The following is a 17,633-nucleotide window of genomic DNA, read 5'->3' on the forward strand; positions in this document are numbered from 1 at the left end:
TCAAGGTAGAGTTCGTGTGAGGGTACATTTGGTTACGGTGTTGGTGAAGGTTGGGCGGGTGGAGACTTGGTGAGGGTTTAGAGACTGTCTGGTACCTGAGAAGGAGGACAGAAATCTACCACCCCTCTCCCCACCGCCTTTCTAACCCCACCCTCAGGCCACTGCCTCTACTTTGCTTAGATTAGGGATGGGGGGAAACAGTAGGAACCTACACAGAAATCTCAGTAACAAAGACCTGTGCTGGGAACCTAAGGCTTAGTCTGAGAGACTATAAACTTTGTAGAGCTGTCCAGTTTTCAACATGGTGCAGAAAAGACAGTTCGGCCATGACTGAGGAAGAATCTAGGCAGATGGGCTTGAGGAAGTATCTATTTGCAAACACTGAGAAAGAAGAATTTTGGACTCCTTTTCATAATACATCACAGTGAATAATAAGGTGGTTACTTACTACTTGAAGTAGAGAAAGATACCCGAGTCCCACATTATCAAAATTGACTTTCACGTTCTTCCACCGGGCAGTTTGGTTGCTCTCTATGAGGGCCTTACACTCACTGTAGTTGTTGACCACGCTGACATCAAACATTTCTCCAGTGGTGTAGTTAATACAGTGATAAAACTTGCCAGCAAAGAGATTCACTCCCATGATACTGAATATTAACCAAAAGATCAGACAAACCAGAAGTACATTCATTATGGATGGAATGGCTCCTAAAAGAGCATTGACAACAACCTGGCACAGAAATGAGATGGAAAAAGAAGTGAAAAGAGAGTCAGATCTATGGAAGGACTAGGAATTTGGTCATTATATATGCAAACTTGATATAGAAAATATGAAAATCATTCTAGTACTGAAAGTTTGATTCTCTTTTTAAAAAATTAAAACAGCTACTTCAAAAACAGTAGATTTTAAATTGGTAAAGTGAAAAGAATTTAAGAGCTAGCCATTCCTTTCTATGCAATCATGTGCATACAAACATAGGAGCACACACACCTACACACATCATCTGTTTCTGGTTGTTTTTGCAACATTCAGAGAAAGTCCTAAGTAACTCTTTTGAAATATCACAAAAAAAAGCATCTAAAAGTTCTTTTTTGAATAGCTAAATGTAGGGAGACAGGGCATCACCATTTCCTCAGTGCTGAGGGTATGTGGTCTCAGGTTTTGTGCCCCAGGGGATGACAAATGGCAGCACAAATTCCTCTGAGTTCTTTTGTACCACCTTTCTAAATGAGTGTTAGATTTCCACAGATGACCTACTTTTTAGCCATCTCAGCCTTCGTTTGAAAGCGAAAAGGCCAGATGTGAACTTTAAAAGGCTCAAAATACATCATATGGAACAGGGAAGAAAAATGATGAGGAACGATGTGGTGGTTTCAAATTACAGTGAGTGGGATTTTGTGCACGTTTATAAATGGAAGGAATATAACTAATCTTGACTCACATCAGAAGCCTATACAACATGCTAGCAACTTCCCACAGAGTGAACAAATCTAGTTAGAAGCAATCTAATTGTTTCTAATTAGAAGCAACCATTCAGGCATTAGGTTCTGTGAGTGCCTCCAACAATGTCAAGTTTATGGATGTCTGACAAATATTACTGATTGATTGGTTATGTGAGTCTGAATGTAGAAGACACAAATTCAGCATGGATTTGTCATGTCTAAGGTTCAAAGCAGCAGTTTGTTCTCAATTCTAATTCCAACAAATTCTAAAGCATTTGGTCTTACCCTCATTCCTTCAAACCGGGATAAGGCTCTCAATGGCCTCAGAGCTCTTAGTGTTCTGAGGGATTTGATGGCACCAAGTTCTGAGTAACCCAAAGCATTTGCAGTTAAGCTAACCAATGAGACCTATACAGAAAAAGCAACACAGTTTTCTCATTTACAAACAAAAATGCTTATACAATTCAACCTTGCTCTATGTAATAAACCAGTAGTTCTCAAACTTTAGTGAGTATCAGAATCACCTGGAGAGCTTGCTGTAAACACAAATTGCTGGCCAAGGTTTAAGGTAGGGCCTGAGAATTTGCATTTCTTCGAGTTCCCAGGTGAGGCTAATGATACTGGCCTGTGAGCCACACTTTGAAAACTACTGCTATAAACTTATGAAAAAGAAGAAACTATATGTGTTTTTTTTCAAGATTCTTGACAAGAAAATTTTAAAAAATTAAATGTAAAGCAAGAAAAAGAATGACACCGAAATGAAATTTTCATCTATAGATCTGTAAAACTTTATCATTCCTCATATTACTGAGCAGACCTGAAAGAGAAATTAAAACCTAGTACAAGTATGCAAGTAAACTACGCAAACCACTATTGACTCTGAATATAAACACATTCAGAAAGATCTAGGTTTCTAAACAGTGGCTTAGTCTTCCTGTAAATGTCATTGTGAGGGCATAAGATCATTAATTAGGGAAAATTAAAATAATTCATTAAAAAATGTTGAGATTTTAGTATAACTAATTAGAAATTGTCAGAAAAATGTTTTCTTTAGTCATTTACACAGATGACTAATGCAGTTGATAGAAGTTGTAAAATCTCAGCTAAAAAGGAAAAGAACAACTGCCATAGGTGGCACAGAAATGTCTGATTTCCTTTGAAAATACATAGAAAACTCATTAAAGCCATATAAACTAAAAAAAGATATTTTCTCCTAAAGTGCACCTGAATTTCAAAAGTAGAAAACTGAAAACAGATGTGTAATATAGGTTTTAAGAATATGGTGTTAGTGTATATTTAAAAAATACATTTTTTAAGAAAAATAAGTGAAGCACAGAGAAAATTTTTACAACAAAACTTGACTTATTCGAACTAATTTTGCACATGTCCTCTGAGATAGAAAAACCTTTAAATTTAGAAAAAATTAATCTATAAAAATTTCTGAGGTGGTTTTTATATTTTTCCTAAAATCTAAACTTTTAGGCTTTGTAAGTCTCTTCACAGATAACTGAAAAATAGTTACTGAATTATCATTTGTTGTGAAGATCTACATATAAAACAAGAGGACCTATAGTACTTTATCTTCTCTAAAGACAAAATGAAAAAGAGCTAGGCATAAATTAAAGGAGGAAAGATAAAAGTTAGACATAAGAAAAAAAATTCTGAACCGGGGTAGTATTTATTGGCTAAAGAAGTAGTAAAATATTCAAATTTACATGTCTTGTGTAGCTGAATATGAAAAGGAGATACCTGTAGACCCTCTTCTCTTTTTTTTTTTTTTTTTTTTGCGGTACGCGGGCCTCTCACTGTTGTGGCCTCTCCCTTTGTGGAGCACAGGCTCTGGACGCGCAGGCTCAGCGGCCATGGCTCACGGGCCTAGCCGCTCCGCGGCGTGTGGGATCCTCCCGGACCGGGGCACGAACCCGTGTCCCCTGCATCGGCAGGCGGACTCTCAACCACTGCGCCACCTGGGAAGCCCCCTCTTCTCTTTTTGATCTTTATTGGTCTTTGGCCTGTAAATAGTAATCTCCTTCTATTCCATCACTGACACCTCCACCAAATTTCTCTCCCTGAAAGAGCGAGCTTTTCTTGTCACTTTCCATAGACAATCTTTTAGCGGCTTCATTACTAAATCGTAAATCTAAATCTCTTTGTATGGCATCTCAGGTCCTTCAACCTCTTCTCCAACTTACCTTTCTTACCTTATCATCCAATTACAGAACGCTTTCCCTCACTTGTTTTGTGAACAAGCCCTGCTTGGCATGCATCAGTGTCTTTAAGGCTTTGGTGTCCTTCCCCTCATCTGTACCTGCTGACATGTCATCCCTCAAAAGCCAGCTCACACTGCCCTGGCCTCAAGAAGCCTTTGCTCTTTCCTCAGTGAAGCAGACGGCACTTTTAATATAGATGTCATCTTCTCGCTGTATACTATCTGTCCTCACTAGTTGTCTGTAAGCTCCCATAGGCCCAGAAAAATGGCATTCATATTTGTCTCTTCCATAACAAAATAGATGCTCAATAAATATATTTGACATAAAGCAAAGTATGGATTAGTTTAATACATTATCATAATAGTTTTCTTAAATCTAAGAAGGTAAATATCAGGGTATGCTAGGTAATATGAGTAGCAGTTTATAGACTTCAACTAGATTTCTCTTAAGAATTTCTTTATATTTAGGTAGTGTTGACTTAATGCCTTTATTATCACATAGATATATTAAATACCAGATATTTTTATTAAAAATCATAACACATACAGAAAATAAAGAAAAGTATCATCCATAATCTCATTATACAAATAAAACAACTGGTACTGTCTTGGTATATTTTTGCTTTGTTTGTAATGTCCACACAGATGTGGTTTTAAGTATTAGTTATTGTCTTATTTCATTGCCGGTAAACTTTTGATATAATTCTTCATGTAGCTCTATATGTTATTTAAGAATAGATTTGCTTTAGGCAGATTCAAGGGAAAAAAGATATTTTTGTCTCTTAAATTCAAAGAATTCTCTTTGTCTCTTACAAATTTTTTCCTGTTTGGTGATCAGAAAACTCCTACTAAATTAAAAGTTGATATATTTTTCACCTGAAGTTGTAAAAAATAATTTTCTCCATGAAAGGGTCCATTTTTTTCTTTGCTAGCAACATATGTAAATTTTATATTTCAAAATACACCTTTAATTGCCAAGGAATTATTATAATCAACAGAATATTATCTTTAAAGTACACTACTTAACACATTGTGCTTTCCTGAAAATTCCAGAGCCCTCCTCCTCCCTTAGCTCTGAGCATCACCCGTCCCCTCCCCGCAGGTGTCCTGTTCCCTATTCTCACTGGCTCGCCTAGTCTTTTCTAGACAAAAGGCCTTTAAGTTCCTTTCTAGTCTTTCAAAATGGACTATTAATTTAAAAGGAGTTTAAGAAGTAAATCTCCAAAACTAAATGAAAGTGATTTAAATTTTTTTTTTTAGTTAAGATATTATATGCATTAAAAAAGGTGAGATCTTCCTCAGAATTTTCCCTCAAAAATCAGGGAATAACCTTATATTCATATTTTTAAAGCTTCATATTCTGATACTGCATCTTTATTTTCAACACCATCGTGGTTTCACAAAACTTTTAAATAATTGGTCCAATAGCCAATCTGTTTCTGCCATCATACAAATCAAGAAGTGTCTCTTGCTATTTGGACTTCCAAATTTTTTGGAATTAGTAATCCACCTGTGGGACAGACACTTTGCAACAGACTCTGGTGATGATGAATATAGTAACATCAAAGATGCCCTTGAAGAATTTAAATACAGTTATTGTATGAAATGTGAGAGTGATAAAAGCAAAACTTCTATGGTAATATATTATTTTGTATAACTTGGAATCTTAAATATTAATTTAAACTAAACCAATACATACAATAAGTTCCATTTGACTGTTTCATCTCTGAAAGTATATACATTTAAACCAGCAAAAAAATTGTTTTGGGGCATTTTCTTATTGGGAAGATGGGAACCATCATTTATATTTGGGGCCATGCAGTACTTACTAAGTGCCTTTTATGTGCCAGGCACCATTGCTAGCACATATCATTCACATGCCAACAGAATGAAACAAGAATGTTCAGAATACTCACATCGACAATCAGGAAATCTAGCCAGCACCAGGCATTGGTAAAATACACTTGAAAGCCGTATGCAACCCACTTGAGAAGCATTTCCAGAATGAATATATAAGTGAAAACTTTGTCAGCATATTCTAACATGGTCTTAATGGTTTTTCGCTGTTCAATATATATATCTTCAAAGGCCTGTAAGTGAAAAAGCTTCACTGAATTTCATTTTCATGAACTGTCTCTAATTGGTATTTTATTAGAGAAAAACATGCTGCAAGCCTGTTCTCAGGTGCTTATGGGCGGAACACTTTGTGCTTCCCAGAGCTGCACTTTGCTTTATAGTTATCTATATGCAAACGACAGTTGACTGAGCATTTATTCAAATAATTTTTAAATTTTGGTATCAGGGTACCCCAAAAGAGCTTAAAATTTTTGAGACACTGCCAGCTGCTTCTCTCTACAGCAGGAAGCAGAAAATCATCTGCAAGCAGATCTGCTTTGTTCAGTGCAGAGTTGTGGACTGTAGCCCTTCAGTAATGCAAATGTAAGGCAAGGAGCCCCCTTAGCCTGGGAAAGGGGAATGGATTATGATCTCTAGCTTGCTCCTCTATCTCTCTTGCTCAATCTGGGCATGTGTGTGGTGTATATCTAGAACCTCCCTTTGCCATTATTTTGCAGAACTCTTTGGAAAGGGAGGGGGAATTCATTTGCAGGAGTCCCTAGGCCTTCTGGAATGAAAAGAGCATTTATCTAATTCAGTCCTCTTACAAGAAAAACTATCAGGGTAACCTGGTGGTCTGGATCAAGGAGAAAGGAGAATTTTATTTTTTTTTGGAGAAAAGGGGGATCGGGGCTTGTAAGTGGGGCTCAATACAAGGGCCTAAATGCTTTTCAACTCTATAGCTGAAGCTAGAAGCCCCCTCAGAAGCCAGCCTTTGTGCATGTTGGTGCATTTTGGTGATCTCTGACTGGGTGTAATTGATAACCGTGAGCTGCTACAGCAAGGGCACTAGTCACCAACAAGATGTCACAGTTCCCTCTCTACTTGGCATTAAAACACAGAGCTGACCTTCTTTGCTCCAAGTACATGACAGGCTGCAGAATCCTTAATCAAATCAGAGGTGGGCTTTGAGGCCTCCAGATATAATGCCATGATCCTCCTACTAAAATCAACTCACCAAACACTAGCAACTAATAGAAAAATAAACAAATAAAAGAAATGTAACCACATTTACATTACCAAATGGAAAACGGGACACACTGTTTTCATTATATTAATCAATATTTTGACCAAATTGACCATTCTGTGGAATGAAATCAGATATAAAATAAGTTTGTAATGCTTTCACTTTGCTACTCATTGGTAATTAAGTTAGTTTACTATTTGCCATTCAATGTGATTGGCACTAGTGAATCAGCATGAACAAGACAGGTGGGTTTTATGTAGCAATGGAGCTTATGTTAAACAGTTTGATATTTAGCTGATAATCCCATATCATGTCTACATACTCATTCTTAACAGGAACTGGTTCTGATGACTAAAAGAAAGATCCTTCCTTAAATATTCACAAAAAATCATACTGATCTAAATTTGATTCAATTTGAGGCCTATTCCAGAACAATGAAAATTGCTATTTAAGTAGTGTGCTAAAAATATCATACAATGTCTCTCATATTCACAAACACCTTGCTGTAAAAACATGTAAGAGGAGGTTCATTAAGGGGAAAGGCGAAGGACTTCAGGTAAAAGTAAAAGAGCAAATCATATTTCACCTACCAGTGCCCCACTGCTGAGTAGAATCATGAAGACAATGAAGGTTTCAAACCAGTTATGCTCCACTATCTTATAGCAAGTTTTTCTCAAGTTCCACCAGAGTTTCCCTTTGCCTTCTTCTATGCTTATCTGACAACACTTAAACTTCCGCACACAGTCTAAAATATGTCAAAGTAAATGAAGAAAAAAATTACTCTTTGATTATGTATATTTGTGTTGGTGTGAGATTCATCTACATTATTACCTGATATATTGTAAATAACTAGTTTTTAATATGGCTTTCACTTGTAGAAATAGAAATCATCTATACTTTTTTTACTCATTCATTCAACAACTACTTTTTAGTGTTTATGGGACTATTATAATGAATTATATTGCATTATAAAAACATATTATAGAACAACAGAAAGAAGTAAAATCACCAAAAGTTGATATTTCCATCCTATCCTTATCCTATGAGTATGATTCCACTCATATACAGACTTTATATATATTTGATTTCTAATTATTTAACTTAATGGTATAATATAAACATTTCCCTTTTTGTTACAAGTAAATAGAATTTTGAAAGGTTTCACATGCTTCTCTAAATAAGATTACCAGCCATAAACAAAATTTATATAAAGATTCCACTATTATTGAACATTATTTTGTATTTTATTTAATTTATTTTTTTATACAGTAGGTTCTTATTAGTTATCCATTTTGTACATATTAGTGTACATATGTCAATCTCAGTCTCCCAATTCATCACACCACCTATTATTGAATATTTATGTTTCTTTAACTCTAGCTGTTATCAGCAATAATGTAACAGACACCTTTGCAGTCTACTATATCAAAGGCTTGTCAACAAATATTTATTGAATAGCTGTTTATTCAAGGAATTGTATTGGACAAGTTCTAAAACCAGAATGTGTGAAACACAGCCTTGTCTAAAAAGAATGTGTATTTTGAGTAGGGGAGATTTGCCCACAGATATTACAGTTATAGAAAGCAAAATAGGTACTGTGAGAGTTTACTAGCAGATTAATTTCTAATACTGCACTCACTTTGGCAGCACATATAAAACACTGGAATGATACAGAGAAGATTAGCATGGCCCCTGCACAAGGATGACAGGCAAATTCATGAAGTGTTCCATATTTTTTACAAGGGAATCCCCATAAGGTTAACAGCTGATCTTTCAGCAGAAACTCTGCAAGCCAGAAGGGAGTGGCAGGACATATTGAAAGTGATGAAAAGGAAAAACATACAACCAAGATTACTCTACCCAGCAAGGATATCATTCAGATTCAACGGAGAAATTAAAACCATTAGAGACAAGCAAAAGCTAAGAGAATTCAGCACCACCAAACCAGCTTTACGACAAATGCTAAAGAAACTTCTCTAGGCAGGAAACACAAGAGAAGGAACAGACCTACAATAACAAACCCAAAACAATTAAGAAAATGGTAATAGGAACATACATATTGATAACTACCTTAAATGTAAATGGATTAAATGCTCCAACCAAAAGACAAAGACGGGCTGAATGGATACAAAAACAAAACCTGTATATCTGCTGTCTACAAGAGACCCACTTCAGACCTAGGGACACATACAGACTGAAAGTGAGGGGATGGAAAAAGATATTCGATGCAAATGGAAATCAAAAGAAAGCTGGAGTAGCAATTCTCGTATAAGACAAAATAGACTTTAAAATAAAGACAATTACAAGAGACAAAAAAAGGACACTACATAATGATCAACGGATCAATCCAAGAAGAAGATACAACAATTGTAAATATTTATGCACGCAACACAGGACAACCTCAATACATAAGGCAAATGCTAACAGCCATAAAAGGGGAGATCGACAGTAACACAATAATAGTAAGGGACTTTAACACCCCTCTTTCACCAATGGACAGATCATGAAAAATGAAAATAAATATAGAAACACAAGCTTTAAATGATACATTAAACAAGATGGACTTAATTGATATTTATAGGACATTCCATCAAAAATCAACAGAATACACTTTCTTCTCAAGTGCTCATGGAACATTCTTCAGGATAGATCATATCTTGGGTCACAAATCAAGCCCTGGTAAATTTAAGAAAACTGAAATCTTATCAAGTATCTTTTCCAACCACAACGCTATGAGACTAGATATCAGTCACCAGAAAAAATCTGTAAAAAATACAAACACATGGAGGCTAAACAATATGCTACTAAATAACCAAGAGATCACTGAAGAAATCAAAGGGGAAATAAAAAAATACCTAGAAACAAATCACAATGAAAACACGACGACCCAAAATCTATGGGATGCAGCAAAAGAAGTTCTAAGAGGAAGTTTATAGCAATACGATCCTACCTCAAGAAACAAGAAAAATCTCAAATAACAACCTAACCTTACACCTAAAGCAATTAGACAAAGAAGAACAAAAAACCCCAAAGTTAGCACAAGGAAAGAAATCGTAAAGATCAGATCAGAAATAAATGAAAAAGAAATGAAGGAAACTATAGCAAAGATCAATAAAACTCAAGGATGGTTCCTTGAGAAGATAAACAAAATTGACAAACGATTAGCCAGAATCATCAAGAATAAAAGGGAGAAGACTCAATAGAATTAGAAATGAAAAAGAAGAAGTAACAACTGACACTGCAGAAATACAAAGGATCATGAGAGATTACTACAAGCAACTATATGCCAATAAAATGGACAACCTGAAAGAACTGGACCAATTCTTAGAAAAGCACAACATTCTGAGACTGAACCAGGAAGAAGCAGAAAATATAAACAGACAAATCACAAGCACTGAAATTGAAACTGTGATTAAAAATCTTCCAACAAACAAAAGCCCAGGACCAGATGGCTTCAGAGGCGAATTCTATCAAACATTAAGAGAAGAGCTAACATGTATCCTTCTCAAACTCTTCCAAAATATTGCAGAGGGAGGAACACTCCCAAACACATTCTACAAGGCCAGCATCACCCTGATACCGAAACCAGATAAAGATGTCACAAAGAAAGAAAACTACAGGCCAATACCACTGGTGAATATAGATGCAAAAATCCTCAATAAAATACTAGCAAAAAAAAAAAAAAATACTAGCAAACAGACTCCAACAGCACATTAAAAGGATCATACAACATGATCAAGTGGCATTTATCCCAGGAATGCAAGGATTCTTCAATATACACTAATCAATCAATGTGATAAACCATATTAACGAATTGAAGGAGAAAAACCACATGATCATCTCAATAGATGCAGAAAAAGCTTTTGACAAAATTCAACACCCATTTATGATAAAAACCCTCCTGAAAGTAGGCATAGAGGGAACTTACCTCAACATTATAAAGGTCATATATGACAAACCCACAGCCAACATCATTCTCAATGGTGAAAAGCTGAAACCATTTCCACTAAGATCAGGAACAAGACAAGGTTGCCCACTCTCACCACTGTTATTCAACATAGTTTTGGAAGTTTTCAAACAGCAATCAGAGAGGAAAAAGAAATAAAAGGAATCCAAAACGTTAAAGAAGAAGTAAAACTGTCCCTGTTTGCAGATGACATGATCCCATACATAGAGAATCCTAAACATGCTACCAGAAAACTACTAGAGCAAATCAATGAATTTGGTAAAGTAGCAGGATACAAAATTAATGCACAGAAATCTCTTGCATTCCTATACACTAATGATGAAAAATCTGAAAGAGAAATTATGGAAACACTCGCATTTACCATTGCAACAAAAAGAATAAAATACCTAGGAATAAACCTACCTAAGGAGACAAAAGACCTGTATGTAGGAAACTATAAGACACTGATGAAAGAAATTAAAGATGATACAAATAGATGGAGAGATATACCATGTTCTTGGATTGGAAGAATCAACATTGTGAAAGTGACTATACTACCCAAAGCAATCTACAGATTCAATGCAATCCCTATCACACTACCAATGGCATTTTCCACAGAACTAGAACAAAAAGTTTCACAATTTGTATGGAAAAACAAAAGACCCCAAATAGCAAAAGCAATCTTATGAAAGAAAAACAGAGCTGGAGGAATCAGGCTCCCTGACTTCAAACTATACTACAAAGCTACAATAATCAAGACAGTATGGTACTGGCAAAAAAAAACAGAAATATAGATAAATGGAACAGGATAGAAAGCCCAGAAATTAACCCATGCACATATGGTCACCTTACCTTTGATAAAGGAGGCAAGAATATACAATGGAGAAACGACAGCCTCTTCAATAAGTGGTGTTGGGAAAACTGGACAGCTACATGTCAAAGAATGAAATTAGAACACTTCCTAACACCATGCGCAAAAATAAACTCAAAATGGATTAAAGACCTAAATGTAAGGCCAGACACTATCAAACTCTTAGAGGAAAACATAGGCAGAACACTCTATGACATAAATCACAGCAAGATCCTTTTTGACCTACCTCCTAGAGAAATGGAAATAAAAACAAAAATAATCAAATGGGACCTAATGAAACTTAAAAGCTTTTGCACAGCAAAGGAAACCATAAACAAGACAAAAAGACAACCCTCAGAATGGGAGAAGATATTTGCAAATGAATCAAAGGAAAAAGGATTAATCTCCAAAATATATAAACAGCTCATGCAGCTCAATATCAAAAAAAAAACAAACAATCCAATCCAAAAATGGGCAGAAGACCTAAATAGACATTTCTCCAAAGAAGATATACAGATTGTCAACCAACACATGAAAGGATGCTCAACATCAGTAATCATTAGAGAAATGCAAATCAAAACTTCAATAAGGTATCAACTCACACTGGTCAGAATGACCATCATCAAAAAATCTACAAACAATAAATTCTGGAGAGGGTATGGAGAAAAGGGAACACTCCTGCACTGTTGGTAGGAATGTAAATTGATACAGCCACTATGGAGAACAGTATGGAGGGTCCTTAAATAACTAAAAATAGAACTACCATGGGACCCAGCAATCCTACTACTGGGCATATACCCAGAGAAAACCATAATTCAAAAAAAGTCATGTACCACAATGTTCATCGCATCTCTATTTACGATAGCCAGGATATGGAAGCAACCTAAGTGTCCATCGACAGATGAATGGGTAAAGAAGATGTGGCACATATATATAATGGAATATTACTCAGCCATAAAAAGAAACGAAATTGAGTTATTTGTAGTGAGGTGGATGGACCTAGAATCTGTCATACACAGTGAAGTAACTCAGAAAGAGAAAAACAAATACTGTATTGTAACATATATATGTACAGAGTCTAAAAAAAAAAAGTTCTGAAGAACTTAGGGGCAGGACAGGAATAAAGATGCACACGTAGAGAACAGACTTGAGGACACGGGGAGGGGGAAGGGTTAGCTGGGATGAAGTAAGAGAATGGCATGCACATATATACACTACCAAATGTAAAACAGACAGCTAGTGGGGAGAAGATGCATAGCGCAGGGAGCTCAGCTTGGTGCTTTGTGACCACCTAGACGGGTGGGATAGGGAGGTTGGGAGGGAGACGCAAGAGGGAGGAGATATGGGGATATATGTATACGTACAGGTGATTCACTTTGTTATAGAGCAGAAACTAACACACCATTGTAAAACAATTATACTCCAATAAAGATGTTAAAAAATAAATTTCTAATACTGAGCTTTACAGAAAAAGTGGACTTGGGGCTAGACTTTGAAGGATGCGTAAGAATCAGGTCTAGTACATGGAGCTGTAAAGGAATGCAGAAAAAGTGATATTAATAAACTTTGGTGATGGAAAAGTCTAGAAATTGTGTGAAGCAGAGAATTGGGAGTCAAGACTAGAAAAGACACTCTAAAGCCAATCTCAAAAGACCCGAATGATTCAGTTAGAGAACTTAGATTTTATGTGCTATCTAATGGGGAAAACATTGAAGGATTTATTTGGGAGTTATGGAGATTTACCTGATGAGAATACTGATTTAGAATGATCTTTACCTGCACAAGGCAGTGGATGACTAGAAGAGAGAAGATGGAAAAGGAGTCCAGAGTCTATGAGATTCAATCAACTTAACATTAAAGAAAGTGAAAGCAAGGGTAATGCTAGTGATAGTGGTCAGGAATCAAAAGATACTGCTGAGTTGACAGGACCTGGCAGCACACAGTATATTGGGGAGCTGGGGTGTGAGAGAGGAGTCATGACATAGAGTTTTAACCATGACAGAGAGCTCTCCTTCAATGAATAGAAAAATGGAAACCTCATTTTGAAGGAGCTTAATATTTTAATGCATAAATATTTAACAGATGCTACTTTATAATGTCAGCCAGATCATATCCTTTGTTTCATGAAAATTTAATGAAGTCCCCTTAAATGTTATTAGTTTCTCAAGAAAGAAAGAAATAGCGTTGTATTTCTTGTTTCTTTGAGGCAAGATCTTTCTCACATTTCTGACTCCCAAAGGATTAAGAAGAATTACATGCCCTGAAAATATTTGTTGTAATGAATTAAATGGAACTGGATTTAACGGGTTTTTTTCCCCTAAAGAGGATATGGGATGAAAAAACACTGTTTAACATAAAAAGACCAACATTAGTGGGAAGGATAAATGCCAAATTTGGGATACTGATTCACTTCTGAGACAAAAGCAAGGGAATGGGATACTGAAAGGGTACAAAAGGGGCCAAATCTGTCTCTGTTTTATTCTTAAATAAAAAGTCTGAAGCAAATATTACAAAAATAGTCAAATTGTTAAAGTTGGTTGGTGGGTGTCTATGTGTTATTTTTGTTTTCTATAATGTTATGTTGGTGACATTTCATACTTAAATGCTTTTTTTAACTTCACAAAAGACAAATGCTGATATTACCATAAATATTATTATGTATATATTGTGACCCTAAAAATAAGCTAATGGTCTGGGAAGGAGGAATAACTAATGCTACAGAAATTATTTTTGTGATATACCACTTAAATGTTTCGTAAAGTCATAATTTTTTTCATAATCAACGTCACTGAAATGTGTGCAGAATTTTGGAGGAAATAGTGAAGAAAAGTGGCTTCCCTCATAACTTATGCTGAACAAATAGCTCTTTCTCTGAAATAATTTAAAAATTGACAATTAATATATAAATATTTGTTTTCTCCAATGCATTTAAGTCCAAAAGCAATAGGTGTATGTAACATAGTCATCTGCAAAAGCCTTGAACCTATTGACCTCAATTTTGATTTCTAACATTTGTATAATCACATATTTTTAAAGTTAGCTTAAGTCTAAATTAAAACTGCTTTAACGTTCTTAAATAAAATGAAAATGAATGAAACACTTTTAGAATTAGTTGTAATTAAATAGCATTACTACAGTCATTATTATTAAAATAAACTTTTGCTTAAGCAATTATTTTTGAATCTGGGTCTAAGACATAGTATGAATTGTTAAATAGCTGTTAACTAAAAAAATGAGTTAAGAATGAAGTGATTCCTAGGGCTTTAGAGAAAAAGTTCTGTACCTACAATAGTGATTTACATAAGAAATATAAGGAATTTCATACTCTGTAATATTGCACTAATTTTTTACGCCTCTTTGTATGTAGCGCATTCCCACATTGAATCTGGATTGGCGACTCTGCTTTGGTGAACAGGACAGAAGCAAACCTGATGTAAGTGGAGGATTAAGTGCTTGGCATTTAGGCTTCCTCTCCTGCTCCTTTGCTTTCGCTATGAGAACAAGCCTGGGCCAGTGTGTGGATGGAGCTGAGTCAGGCAGCAGTCTCATCTAAGACCTCAGCCGTATGACTAATCTTAACCAAGATCAGCAAAACCACCTAGCCAGCCATGGGCTTGTGAGCAAAAATATATGTTTTTTTGTTATATGATAAGAAGTTCTGGGTGGTTTGATACACAACATTATTGTTCAAGAGATAACTGATGCATACTTCAAATAACATAATTTTAGTTTTCTTCACAAAATCCTCTTAGTATTACTCCAATGGCATGGAGCCCTGTATTATATGACTAGTATATTTTGGCATTTCATTATCTACAATCTAGTATCATTCAGAGCTAATAAAAAATATTTGACCTTGACAGATACAGGTAATTGTTATTCATGGACAGTTTTAAATATACATTAATCAATTCATACCCATTATGACCTGACAAAACAGTAAACAATAAATTACTTCTTTGATTTAAAATTGTTTTCTTTTTTATTTTAAAGCTAAAGAGAGAGATGTATGATTTGGCTTTCTCTCCTATCAAAGATTCTAGAAGGCCACCAAAAAACCCAGATAGTTAACAGCATTTCTTAAAGTTGAACAGGATTCACAAAAATAGAATATCTGATTACATAAATTAAATCTTACCTTTTCAAAAATCATCTGTGTTTTGATATAGAAAAAGCAACGAACAGACAAGTAAAGGAACAGTTGTTGGACAGATATGGACGATTAGAGCAAGCCCGGGAGGGAGAGAATAGATGGCTAGATCAGAGAAGTCTAATGAGCGTACACACATTGTTTCCTCACCTTCCGTAAAACAGGCTTCAGGTTCCAGAGATTCTTCAGGTTCAACCTCAGGTTGTTCTCCCTCAGCGGGAGCTCCTATGTCAACAGTGCTGCCTTCAGATGAACTAGTTGCATTTAGCTTCTGAAAATCAATTCCACAGAAAAGCTTTTAAAATATTTTCTTTAATCTACAATATAAAAATTTCAAAGGCGTGCCCTTAAGTCTTCTGTATTCATTTCCTTGATCTGTAATTTAAGAATATCTTAAACATAATGCCAGTCCGCTTTAGTAGAGGTGGGGGTCACAAGATTAGATACAGCACCAGAAAATTTTTTCCTTTAAAAATATGGTGCTAACAACTTAAATAATTTTTGATTAAGCTCCTGCATAGAAAGAGATTCTGAAATAAAATCATGCAGAGATCTTACGTAAGCTGCCGGAGTAGTATTGTGGTCTGTGATCTTGCTTTTGTAAATTAGTTTGCAAACGGTCTAGTTTGTTTTATTCTAAAATTGTGACCCGACCAACAAAAGCTGTATGAGTGTATTTTCATGTCAAATGCAGAAAAGATTTGATCAGATGCACATAAACAGCAACAATCTAAATTTACCCACTTTTCATTGACATGAAAACATATACCACTTGTTGTTATTAAATATATTCTATAGTTTTCTAATTCTGAAAAGAGCAGCACATTGTTAGCTTTATAGCAAGAGCTGATATTTTGCATTCTCTTTGGCCAATGCACTCCTGTGTTTCATTGTGCATTTGGAAACTACTTGTTACTCTGGCACTCTTACCTCTCCGGTTAATAAATGCAGAAATGAATCTTTGGTTGTTGTTTTGTTTTCCTTTAGGTTAAATCAAATACCACCAAAAGAAAAATATAATAGAAAGAAGTTGTTTTAAATCTTGAAATACAACAAACTTTAGCCAGGTCAGGTCGTTCATGGGATCAGTATAAATGAAGGGATCCAGTCTTTAACCTGGTCTTAAAATGCTGCAGGAATGACACAGGGCCAGGTATGAGTGCCACATGGAATCAGAGTAGTTTGGGCCACAGCATTCTCGGACCTGTTACAATGTTATTACCATTAGTGCATAACATTAGGAAATGGCTGAGCTGATAGGAGCTACTTTATAAAGGGGATGAGGTAAGCATATGATAAAATGCACATTGAAATATGTTGAACCCACTCTAAAATAGATGTTGTAGTCAGTACTGGAAACATTATATTTGGGCTAAGGATTCTATGGATTTCCGGAGGAAGCTGGTTCCTTTATTTCCTGAAAATAATTTTCTTTATATAAAATATTTCCTTGGCATAGTGGTGCTGATAAAGTAAAAATATTTATATAAGCTATAGATAAGATTGAAAATGCTTTTTTGTGTGTAATTTAACAATACCAATGATAGAAGCATAAATATATATGTATCCTCAATTAGAACTCGTTCAGGATTATTTTTAAATCTAACCAAACTACTTAAATCAAGGATTATATATTATAAGGTGCCTGAAGTTTGTTGATTTCTTTTTCTACTCACCAAGTATATCACAATACTAGACAGATACTCAATTATAATATCTTTACTGTTAAAATTTGAATATATTTTGTTTTAAATGAAATATTATATGACTTTTTCTAATTTCCTGTCCTTCATCTTTTGATTAGACTCTTTCTTTGATAAGTGTAGCTGTGTTTATAAACATGTAATTGACTAAGAAATGGCTAAATTAACCTATCAGTCCCATCCATCTGATTCACATAAAGCTGTTACACATTAGGGACCTGAAAATACTGATCTTATCATTTACTGGATA

At 35.2% G+C, this 17,633-nt stretch overlaps 1 protein-coding gene and 1 non-coding gene across 3 annotated transcripts in view; one reads left to right on the forward strand and one right to left on the reverse strand.

Moving 5' to 3' along the window:
• LOC111172813 (sodium channel protein type 2 subunit alpha) overlaps window positions 1–17,633 on the reverse strand; it is a 90,974-nt gene that overhangs the window by 13,131 nt on the left and 60,210 nt on the right. For both annotated transcript variants that reach the window (XM_022569921.3, XM_022569926.2), the window contains exons 17-21: window positions 15,831–15,951; window positions 7,325–7,479; window positions 5,569–5,742; window positions 1,729–1,851; window positions 449–730 (exon numbers count right to left, since the gene is read on the reverse strand). In XM_022569921.3, coding sequence (XP_022425629.1) covers window positions 449–730; window positions 1,729–1,851; window positions 5,569–5,742; window positions 7,325–7,479; window positions 15,831–15,951 — 855 coding nt within the window. The remainder of the gene's footprint in view (window positions 1–448; window positions 731–1,728; window positions 1,852–5,568; window positions 5,743–7,324; window positions 7,480–15,830; window positions 15,952–17,633) is intronic.
• Window positions 8,366–8,471, forward strand: LOC115802177 (U6 spliceosomal RNA). Its single transcript, XR_004022577.1, has one exon. It is a non-coding gene; the product is annotated as a U6 spliceosomal RNA (small nuclear RNA).

Source organism: Delphinapterus leucas, chromosome 8 (assembly GCF_059928025.1).
Source record: "Delphinapterus leucas isolate spDelLeu-1000000601 "Yukka" chromosome 8, BTC_Dleu_Yukka2, whole genome shotgun sequence".
NCBI lineage: Eukaryota > Metazoa > Chordata > Mammalia > Artiodactyla > Monodontidae > Delphinapterus > Delphinapterus leucas.